At 43.8% G+C, this 11,824-nt stretch overlaps 1 protein-coding gene across 1 annotated transcript in view; it reads left to right on the top strand.

Annotated features, from left to right (window-relative positions):
- The first annotated feature begins 2,401 nt into the window (after positions 1–2,401).
- The window catches only part of LOC123991662 (isthmin-2-like), an 11,917-nt gene continuing 2,494 nt past the window's right edge, over positions 2,402–11,824 (top strand). Inside the window, exons 1-3 of the mRNA XM_046293311.1 lie at positions 2,402–3,101; positions 6,316–6,570; positions 9,062–9,380. Of these exons, the coding sequence (XP_046149267.1) occupies positions 2,751–3,101; positions 6,316–6,570; positions 9,062–9,380 (925 nt within the window). The 5' untranslated portion in view covers positions 2,402–2,750. The remainder of the gene's footprint in view (positions 3,102–6,315; positions 6,571–9,061; positions 9,381–11,824) is intronic.

The following is an 11,824-nucleotide window of genomic DNA, read 5'->3' as shown; positions in this document are numbered from 1 at the left end:
ACCGATTTTTAGGCTAGTCCTGGACTGAAAAAACTATTTGAATGGAGATTCTTGTCTTAATCTGTGTCCGGGAAACTGACCGTTACCGAAAGAACCACGTGGTTTGAGTCTCTAACTGTATATCTTCTAAGTGCTTATCTTAATAACCAGCGTTGATGTCTTAGTAAACTATGACACGCTGGCCATAATATGACCCACCTGTTTATCTGTATGTATGAAGATGATGCATCCTAGCCATGCTTCTCTGATGTACAGATATGTCCTTATTTGGTAAAACTTCCTATTGATACCTTCATCACAGTGCATTTATAGTGCATTTATAGTGCATTTATAGTGCCTTATGAGCTATATATAATGCACGACATAGACATACAGGAAGTGTTACCGCTTTTATTTATTACAAATGTCATATTTTTTTCAATCTGCTCTATTTTGTGGAAGATGTTTCTAATAATGTCTCTGTGGCAGCTCCAAATAAAGACACCTAAAGGGTTCTTTGGTTATTTCTGTATCATCCTTTTTTGTTTCCAGGTAGAACCTTTTTTTTTTGGTTCCAGAACCTTTAACCAAAAGGTTCTTTTGAGGGTTCTTTGTTGGGTGAAATAGTTCTGCCTGGAAGCAAAACGGTTCTACAGGGACAGCAAAAGAAACCTTTTTAGGAACACTTTTGATGGAGTATGTGTGTCTTAATGACAGTGCTAGTACTACTGACAGGCATCGGTAATATACAGATGATGTAGCCTCACTGAAATTACAGGCTTTACGGCTGGCTAACTGACGCTTGGTTTAAACAAAGCATCTTTTCCCGCCAACGCTCTTCCACGATGATTCTTCTCTAATATGGCATTCCAGAATTGGCTGATTTTGTGTTTTAATTTGAGTTTGTTTTGTTTAAATGTTATGTTTGACTTTCCATGGCTCAATTTATGGGTCAGTTCAAGTATAATATTGTCTTTAGTCACAGATCCAGTTTGTAGTGTGTGTGTGTGAGTGTACATAATTTGTATTTGTATTGGATGTAGAAATATGTGGAAGAGAGCTGCGGTTAGCACTGTGATCATTCCACTACTACAAACTCCTTATTAAACTATGGCTGAGATTTAAAGTGTCTATAATTTGTCCAGACGTAACATTTTAAACTTGCTACTTTTCTGTTGTGTTTAGTTAAATCTGGGTGGGCCCATGTAGTCTGTCTTCATTCCAAATGGCACCATATTCCCTATAGTGCACTACTCTTGACCAGAGCCCTTGTCAAAATGGTGCACTATATAGGGAATAGGGTGCTATTTGGGATCACCCTCTGTATCCTGTTCCCATCTCCTTTCTATTGAGGCATGATGTGATTGCTGACGTCCAGTAACATGACCATTTATCTCAGGGAGGCTGTTTAGATTTCAATAATACTATAATCATATGTGATTAATCATTATCTAACTCAAAGTAAATGTTTTTTAAATTAAAAGATTTAAAAGCCCTTTGATGTAACATTACATCGTTGAACTTGCAATGGAAAGAGAGATGTGATCTGACCTACTCTGTAAATGCATATACACCTGTATGTTATCAGTAGGCTTTTACTCTTGGCAAGTTCAATGTTTGGAGATAAACCACTTGATGGGGTTTTTGAAGCTATGGTTTGTGTTGACTGCTGTTGGAAACAGTGCTGAGATTAAATCTATATTTGTTTGTTTCAAGCTCTTGGTTAGATTTGTCTTCTACGAAGGTCTATATGCATACAATGTGTAACATAATATATCGGGAAGACTTTACACAATGAATAGCATTAAATGACTTCCAACTTTCTATCTTAAAGAAAGCATATTATTTATCCTGTTTATATAAAAGTACACACTCAGCAAAGAGCGGTAGGGAGAGAGTGGACACAAGCCGGTCTCTGAAATATATTCATGTAGTTAAATAGGTGAATAACGGGCCAATATCGGCATGTAAAACTATCTGTTACTGGAGTGTGACGCCTTTTGCGGTGAAGTTTACATTGACGCACCATATTTTTACATAAAGAGTAGTGTGAAAGTAGACCTATGATCAGCGCCTTTGCTAAGGGGGAATGTTTTCTCGACGTGTGACACCTACTGTGCCTAATGAAGGTGTTGGCTCCCTGGTAATCCATTTAATCCAGTCTACAAAGTCACTTAATCTCCTCTTCCATTATACGCGTGCCAATTATCAGTCGTTTCTGTGTCCCGGTCACATCTCCAAAGGGCTCTCTCCCTCTCTATTTGGATAACTAGATCCGCGAGTCACCCCCTCTTAAGCATCACTCCTCTCTTCAACAGTGTAGAAGGTGTGAAGACGTGCGTATCCGAATCAATGCCACTCAGACACTGATTGATTTGGACAAACCTGCGTTGTAGATAATCGACTGACTTCAATTGGATAATGGATTAACGCGTCAGAGATAACGCAAACAGGCTATTCTCAACTCCAGATGTCAATGTATTGGAAGAAAACACTCACCCATCCATAAGGAAGTGTACCCAACTATTTCTAGTTGAATAAACCGTTCACCGGTGCGCACTGAGAGAGTGCGTGGTTGTGTGTGTCTTTTGTACTTATAGCCCAAGTTGGTCTGGTTAAATGGGGAGGCTTAAAGAACCTAGACATTGACCTAGACGCAACATATAGGCAGGCAGGCAGACAGACAGTGAAAGGAGAAATCAGTCGCTTTGAGAGTCTGAGTGGTCAGAGTTGCGTCGAAGTGCGGCAGAGGGATATGGATTGTGCTTCGGATGCCGTCGGACATCAGCGCGCATCTCTATCAAGAGGAAGACTCTAAAGCTGTTGCTGCTGGTCGAATAGATGACCTGCTCGTAAGGAAACAAGTTCTGGAAAAGAGAAGCTCGGATGAGGACAGAAAACAACGTTTCTCTCGCTACCTAAAGAATATACAAGTTAGGGATAAATTGGATAGATTGGGGACTTCAAATTACTTGTTAGTTGTCACTTCAATGGAGAAAATGATTCAAGTCGGAGGGAGATGTCTGACAATATTGATGATCTTTTTAGTACTTTTCGTTGGATTGGTGATGGGCTTTCCCACCAAACAGCACAATAAACTGCATAACGGCGTGTCTTTGGAGGTAAGCAAATGTATTTTCTTGATTATTTTCATCTACAAAGATTTGGGCAATTCCGTGCAATGCGTTCCAAATGTAACGAGTGAAATGTGATGCAAATTGTATTTAAATGAATTGAGCATATGTAAATGATTTAATACTTAATTAGTACAATATTTGAACATATTACAAACACATGTCTACGTGCAAATTACAGTATGAGTTCTTTTGATGCCATCATGCCAATTATTTATTTAAGTGAAATTAATTGTGATAACTTAATTAGTTTCCAGAAAATAACTACTGCTCTCCTGCCAAAAACATTCTGCATTATCATTCACATCATTCAAAGGTTTACTTGATAGCAAACCATAATCACGGCATCACAGACAGACTTACAATGCTGTGCACTCATAGCAGACTGTCATTGCCCATTCCCTGTTCATGAACCAAAGGAAACTTGTTTCAATGAAGCTCTAGGGCCTTGGGGCAAAGTGTTGTTCTGTGTTTCTCCATGTATAGTAAGGTATCTGAGCATCCAGAGAAGGTCAGCCTGAGCTAAGCAGCATAGCATTACACAGCAGCTACAATACATTCAAAGGCTGTATTCCCTTTGAACACACATACCTAGCTCACATCTGTAACCGGATCCCAATAGGGGTATTTGTGCCGCTCATGGACGTGTGTGTATAGAAGGCTTGAAGGTCACCATGAACAGAATCAGATGTACGAATGAAAGAAAGGTGCAAACAGACAGATTCCAGATCTGTGTTATGATGTCGTTCCTTTGTACTTTCTCTCCCCTGGCTCTCCTCCAGTGGGTGCCCTATTGATGTCCCGATGCCCATGGCCTATAACTGATGGATGATTCATGTCCGTTGGACGTCAAACAGCTAGGGAGAGAGGAACTGAGAGGGAGGGAGTGAGAGACAGAGAGGAAGAGTGTGACTGGTGGTGCTGAATGCGCGTTTTGGGCACCAGCGAGTATGACCCTATGTCACCTTTCTTGGTGACCTGTTAGATGCCAGTGTAAGCGGATAGAGGAGGGGCTGGTTTGTACAGTAGAGGAATGAGAGGCACAATAACAAGGGCTTACATAACCAAGTGGGTTAAAAGGAACCCTCAGCAGCTCTCTCTCACACTGGAAAAAAGGTCAGAGGTCAGGCTGGTTGATTGTTTATGTTGGCTCTTTACTGAGTTAATGTGGAATTTCCTGTTTTTGGTTTCCCCCTCATCATGGGGGGCAGAGGAGGGGTGTGAAGTGTGCGTGGCCTCATTCCCAAATATTGAGACCTGTTTGCTTTATTTATCTGTTCGGTTTCACCCCCCTCCCCTCCTTTCCTCTCTCCCTCTTTCAAGCGCTTGCACTTGTTTTTTCTTTTTTCTTTTCCACATTTTCAAAGAGGCGATCAAAGGACCCCATAGTTTATTGTTCTTCTGTAATGGTTAGAAAATGGCCAAGTGCAGAGGCCTTTGATATCTGTGGACACATAAATCAGGCCTGCCTGCCACACCACCCGCCCGCCCACCCGCCTGCCTGTTTTCCTCTCCTCTGCTTCATCATCCATACAGTACTGTACATCCACCTCCCCTCCTTTCCTCTTCTGTCCCCGCTGAATGTGTGTCACCGCCGACTACTAGGCCGGCCGGCCTAAATGGCTCCAGTGTCCCCCCAGCCACCCCCTACAAAGGACACTAAGCTTTGTTTCATGACGGAAGAGGAATTTAATGGTAATTCCTTTGTTGTGTGTCGGAAAGGCCAGGGCTCCCACTGCTGCACATCCATAGTGGCTCGTAAAGACAGACCGCATACCATCAACCAATAGGCCTTTGATCATCAGGGGAGCCCCTCTGCAGAGAGAGCGAGAGGAGGAGGAGACTGAATACAGAATCCAGATGTGTAAAAAAGACAAGATGAGGAAGGTGTGAAAATATGTGGCCCTTCATGACTCCAATCTCAAAGTCTTGTCGGTGTATATCTTTGTGTGTCAGGAGTATCTTATATGAGTTCCTTTAACTAGATCTAACTTCTGACAATACTTCTCTAGTCAGACCATGATACAAGTGGTAGAAACCATGCATTGAAGATCTTTTAATGCTAAGCCTCAGCGGGACCTGCCTAGACCCCAGGGGAAGCCTTTCTGATCCCCCTCTGCCTCTCTCTCTTCATCAGAATCCTTTGTTTACTCTTTCTCATTCCCCTTTCTCTCTCCCCATCTCCCTCTCCCGTCCTCATGCTGTTTGACAGGGGTTACCTCTAAATGGTGGCCATGTGTTCTCATGGTTGGATCTGATCTGATGGACTTTTTTTATGGGACAATTGCAGCCACTGAAAAAGTATGGTCTGTTTTCGGCCCCATAACCACAATTGCTCAACCGTTTTGTCACGGCTCCAGATTTTGTTCCCCCTCATTGTTTTAAATGGCACCACATTTTCGACCGCAAACTGGCACGGCTCCAGACACTGAGGCCCCGTCAGATGTTTGGGCTATTTATTTATAGATGCTGGCTGAATTAAAAGCTTAGAGTAGTGGAAGTTACCCTTAGATCAGCTCACCCTCCCTGAATTCGAACTTTAACTGTAAGAGTGGAGAAACGTCAAACTGATCTTAGCTCAGAATTAGGGGAGAACTTCATCCTACTCTCTGATGAGCTTCAATTTAGAAAAAGACATTGACAGGTGTCTGATGGTTGGAATCTGACTGAGGAGGACCCCTACAACTTGTGTCTGTGTATAGCGGGTAGCTGTGTAGCGGCACGGCAGGTTGAGACACACAAGGCCAGCCTGCCCACCGTCCCAGGGGTCCCACGACTCCGAGGCTCTCTCATTAAAACTAGAGAATCTGGCACAGTCTCCTCTTTGTCAAAGGCCTGGATGCCAGGGCTTTGGCTGCTGTGGGAAAAAAAGACAAATGGATGGACTAGGGTGGGTTTGTTGGTTGGTTGGTTTTTGTTGCCCTCATGGTTTTCAGAATGGTCTAACAGCATGGACAGTGGAAACATGATAGTAATATGGTGGAAATGTTATAGGGGGTTGACAATGAAAACCCCAATGTTTTTAAGCTTTCATATAACAACCTGCTAAATTAAACTAGCAAGTTTAACCTATGTGGCTTTAAACCAGCCTGTAGCAAATGTACTGACTGTGTGTTATTCATTTCATCCAAATCTTCAGAATGGTCCGGTCCACTGTGTTTCATCATGATGCTTAATTGAGGTCTCCTATCTTTTTACTCAGGCTCGTGCTCAGTCGCCCGCCAGTGGGGTCCATCGTGGACCGGAGGCCCTGGAGCAGCAGAACCAGGTCCAGAGCCTCCTCCCCCCTGACATGGAGCACCGCCACAAGAGGAGGTGGTCTCACTCTCAGCATCGCTCCGTAGGGGTTCTGCCCCAGCCTGAGCCAGAGGAGGAGATTAAACCCTTCGTTCTGGACCTCAAGAACTTCCCTGAGCTCGCCAATGCAGACATCAGCTCTCAGAACCCCAACATCCAGGTGAGTGGTGATGATTATTGATTGGATATTTGAAAGAAATTCTCACTCTCAGAGATTTCTTTACAGAGATCTCTTTGCATTGTAGGGCGGGAAACTCATCCTATACCAATGTGTGGCAGAGTACCCACTTGGTTAGGCAGTATAGAGATTGGTTACCTTCATTCATTTCTATGGTGTTGATTTTCTCTGTGGCATGATGAGTGGGATATTTCATAAAATGTCAGAAGAAGGACAACTCAGCTCCACATCACATACATCTACTTCTAGTAGAAAATCTGCTCAATTCCTCCCATTTCCTGTGATTTCTCAAGCGATTAGCCTCAATGTCTTCAGCATGCCCTTCCATTCAACTCATCTCAATCTCACAGTAGTTGGTTACATCTTCTGGTTGATTCCAGGATGTGGTTAGCTGGAGCTGCATGTAATGACCTCAGGCTGGCTCTGCCCTCTACTGGGGATGGAAGTCCCTCACTATAGAACCCCAGTTGCCTGGTCCTGTCATCCTCTACTATGTAGACTGTGGCCCAAATAGCACCCTATTCCCTGGGGCTCAAAAGTATTGCACTATATAGAGAATTAGGCTGCCAATTGGAGCTTTAACATACAGGATGAGTCTTACAGTAGTCACCTACCAGTCTAATGAGTAGTCACCTACCAGTCTAATGAGTAGTCACCTACCAGTCTAATGAGTAGTCACCCACCAGTCAAATGAGTAGTCAGCTACCACTCTAATGAGTAGTCAGCTACCAGTCTAATGAGTAGTCACCCACCAGTCAAATGAGTAGTCAGCTACCACTCTAATGAGTAGTCACCTACCAGTCTAATGAGTAGTCACCCACCAGTCAAATGAGTAGTCAGCTACCACTCTAATGAGTAGTCACCTACCAGTCAAATGAGTAGTCAGCTACCACTCTAATGAGTAGTCACCTACCAGTCTAATGAGTAGTCACCCACCAGTCAAATGAGTAGTCAGCTACCACTCTAATGAGTAGTCAGCTACCAGTCTGAGTAGTCATCTACCAGTCAAATGAGTAGTCAGCTACCAGTCAAATGAGTAGTCAGCTACCAGTCTCATGAGTAGTCATCTACCAGTCAAATGAGTAGTCATCTACCAGTCTCATGAGTAGTCATCTACCAGTCAAATGAGTAGTCATCTACCAGTCAAATGAGTAGTCATCTACCAGTCAAATGAGTAGTCATCTACCAGTCAAATGAGTAGTCATCTACCAGTCTCATGAGTAGTCATCTACCAGTCTCATGAGTAGTCATCTACCAGTCTCATGAGTAGTCATCTACCAGTCTAATGAGTAGTCAGCTACCAGTCTAATGAGTAGTCATCTACCAGTCTAATGAGTAGTCATCTACCAGTCTAATGAGTAGTCATCTACCAGTCTAATGAGTAGTCACCCACCAGTCTAATGAGTAGTCATCTACCAGTCTAATGAGTAGTCATCTACCAGTCTAATGAGTAGTCATCTACCAGTCTAATGAGTAGTCATCTACCAGTCTAATGAGTAGTCATCTACCAGTCTAATGAGTAGTCACCCACCAGTCTAATGAGTAGTCATCTACCAGTCAAATGAGTAGTCAGCTACCAGTCTAATGAGTAGTCAGCTACCAGTCTCATGAGTAGTCAGCTACCAGTCTAATGAGTAGTCATCTACCAGTCTAATGAGTAGTCACAAACCAGTCTAATGAGTAGTCAGTCTAATGAGTAGTCATCTACCAGTCTAATGAGTAGTCACAAACCAGTCTAATGAGTAGTCAGCTACCAGTCTAATGAGTAGTCAGCTACCAGTCTAATGAGTAGTCACCCACCAGTCTAATGAGTAGTCACCTACCAGTCTAATGAGTAGTCACCCACCAGTCTAATGAGTAGTCACCTACCAGTCTAATGAGTAGTCACCCACCAGTCTAATGAGTAGTCACCTACCAGTCTAATGAGTAGTCATCTACCAGTCTAATGAGTAGTCATCTACCAGTCAAATGAGTAGTCACCTACCAGTCTAATGAGTAGTCACCCACCGGTCTAATGAGGAGTCACCCACCGGTCTAATGAGGAGTCACCCACCGGTCTAATGAGGAGTCACCCACCAGTCTAATGAGGAGTTAAAATCATAACAAATGCTCAGGAAGTAGGATCATCTGATTGAGTGCTCAATGCATATCTCGTTTCTGCCTGGCCAAGTCAGAGCTTTAAATTAGGCAGGTCAGTTTCCCTGGTACTTCTGGAGGTTGGGATTATTTCCGAGGAGTCTGCTCAGTCATATCTTGGTTTCATTGTGGCTTTCGAATACACCCGCTTTATATAATTTAAAGAGCTTGTCTTTTTTTTAAAATGTTATTTATTTATTTTGTACAGACTTTGTGTGCACGAATACACCAGAGTGTGTAGAGGTTGCCAGTTTAGCATGCGAAGACCTTTGATACCAAACTTGCACGATTTGTAATAACATTTACTAACACCCTCTTTCCTCTCAACCTGTCCCAGGTGACCATTGAGGTGGTGGATGACCCTAACATAGAAGTGGAGATGGATCTGGTAACGGACGAGGACTGGATCCCTCCTTCCTCCCCTTCCACTGTAGACTGGCTGGGCGGTAAGAAGCTGTTCTGGCCCCTGTTCTGGGGCTACACAGATGCTGACTCCAGTGAGGATGGAACTGGCCGCTCAGGGCTGGAGGAGACTGAAGAGGAGGAGGACGATTACCTGTTGGAGTATGGTAGTGAGGAGCCCCTCCCAAGTGGAGTGGGGGGAGACTGGGACAGTCGCTGGAACGAGGGTTGGGACGCCACTCATAGCTACTATGGTGAGGCTTCTTGTCTTCGCTAAGACTGAGTTTATACAGGCAGCCAAATTCTGATCTTTTGCCAATAATAGTTTTTTTGACCAATCAGATCAGATTTTTTGCCAATAATTGGGGAAAAGAACAGAATTGGGGTGCCTGTGTAAACTCCTAAGTGGCACAGTGTCTGTCTAGAAGTCACACCAGCCATCTTACTTAACACCTAACTTGGGATCAACTTTGAGTACAGTAGAGTCAACATTTCTCTACATGCCAGTAGCAACTGATAATCTAGGCAATCATTTTGGCTTCCAGGCAACGGTTCTGGACCAAAGTCTTTCCAAAAATCGTTCTAATTGGAAAAACTTTAATCTTTGATCCACTGGTCGTTGGCATGCCTGTCTGAGACTAGTTGATAAAATGGCATCCAAAAGTTGAGGATGTTTTGAAATGGTGGGAGAGAAAGAGAAACAAAGAGATTTATAGGAAGTTAATGTAGAAAAGTTGTACAATATAGACAGAACACAGAATTGAGAGAGATAGAGAGACCGAAGTATTGACTGAGCATGCAAGCAAGAGAGCTCTCCACTCTGCGAGCACTCGACCGTCAGGCCCATTGTGGAGCCCAAGCCTTTGAAGTGGACACTGGGTCCCAGCTCGCAGCTCACTGTGGAGGCCTGCTGTCTTTTGAAGATGGGCCCGATGCACTCGCTAATGGCAGCGTGAGCCTGTTCCCCCTGACAGACAAAACAGCTCACTGCTTGTGAACAATTAGATGGCAGATTGGGAAGAGGGGATGACAGGGGCCATTCGGCTGGGTCTTTCATCCCCCCTCCGGGACCCCAGGCCCCCAGACCCTGGCTCGGCCCTCTGCCCTGGGCCCTAGGCGGCAAGGCCTTTTGAGACAGTTCAAGAATTCGAGGGCTTTCAGGGCTGTGCAGAACATTTACTCCTCTATTGTTTTTGGTTTCTCTTAATTCTCCTCAGTCTGTTTTCTCCTTCTGCATGGTGGGAAAAGAGCACCATGCCTTCTGGTTGCACAGGCAGATAGCTTTATTCAGCCCCGCAGAGCAGAGCCAATGAAAAGAGAAGGGAAGAGTATGGATGTGGAAGCTTTAAAGGAATGGAAAAGACAGTGGGATGAGAGAATCCGGCCTCGGAGGACAGGCAGAGAGGGGTTACAACTTCGTAGTTTGATGAATGTTTACGTTGATAGATGAAAACAGGCAGAGGAGCTCCCTGTTTAATTCTAAGTCACTCATTTTAGCCAGTGTGCCCTTTGCCTCTACCCTTCAGATCAGACAAAGGGATTGGTTTCAGACAAAAGAGACGGACTGTTAACTCTGGCAATTGCTCTTAACCTCAAACCTCAATGAACCAAAACACAGTACATTCCGATAACATAGTCAGTTGAACAATTTCACTGAGTATAGGATGTGTATGTGCATGTGCATCTGGCTTGAACATTGCTAAATGAGGTGTATGTTGGTTAGGAACAAGGCGACCACGTCTATTAAGTGGTCAGATATAAAATAAGATTCTAGTGAATATAAAGTATGTATGCCAGACTAGCGTAATGTAACGTTGGGGCTTCCCTTCTGTAATTAAAACGCTCCTGTACTGAGAAGAGTCTATTCCTGTGTTCTGGCCACATGGTGAGCTGGCAGCGCCACAAAGGCCCAAGCTGCACCACCAACAAAGCTGCCATTTCTGCGCCCACCTCATCTTGTCTGTAATCGAGGGCGGACATGTTTTCGGTATCATTAACACCAGACTCAAACCTCTCAGAAGCAGATGGAGAACTTCAGCCTCATTGCGGAGACTTGTCTCTAATTTGGCAGAGTCTACATTACAGGACTATGGGGCTGGGGAGAAGGTTAGACCCGAGGAAAATTATACTGTTGCCTGAGATAGAAAACGTATATACAGGCCTTGTTATGGCTTAGCTATAATAGCAAATATTAACATTTAGTCGATAGATTTTTTTTCCAGATAATATTATTTTAGAAAAACTGCTAATTAAGCGGTCTTTGAGAGGGAAACGCTACTCCTGTGTAAGAGTCTACAGTAGGTTCCGGTTTATACTTCGGTTCAGGAAAGGCATCTAAACCTAATCTAGCATTCTTTCCCAGCAGCACTATTTACTATGCAGAGTTTTCCTTCGTGCCCACTCCTAATCAATCCATTCAAGCTGTTGTTTTCCTTTTCCGTGATAGCTTGTTAAATGTATGTGGTGAACAAACCAAATGCCTTTAATGGGAGTTCTACACAGTTACGGAACCTAGTTAGGGAACCCTACAGCTGGGAGAGGAATTCAACTCTCTCTGATTAGAGAGTGAGCATTAGGGGGATTCTAGGGGTGTGTAGTTGTGGTTCCTACACATCCGTTATGGAAGGCGCGAGATACTAGCTTACTGTGACCAGACAGAAGTTTTGCTAGCTAAACCAAAGGTGAAACAAAGACAAGT

This window comes from Oncorhynchus gorbuscha, linkage group LG12 (assembly GCF_021184085.1).
Source record: "Oncorhynchus gorbuscha isolate QuinsamMale2020 ecotype Even-year linkage group LG12, OgorEven_v1.0, whole genome shotgun sequence".
Lineage (NCBI taxonomy): Eukaryota > Metazoa > Chordata > Actinopteri > Salmoniformes > Salmonidae > Oncorhynchus > Oncorhynchus gorbuscha.
This window is presented reverse-complemented; position numbering and strand designations above follow the sequence as displayed.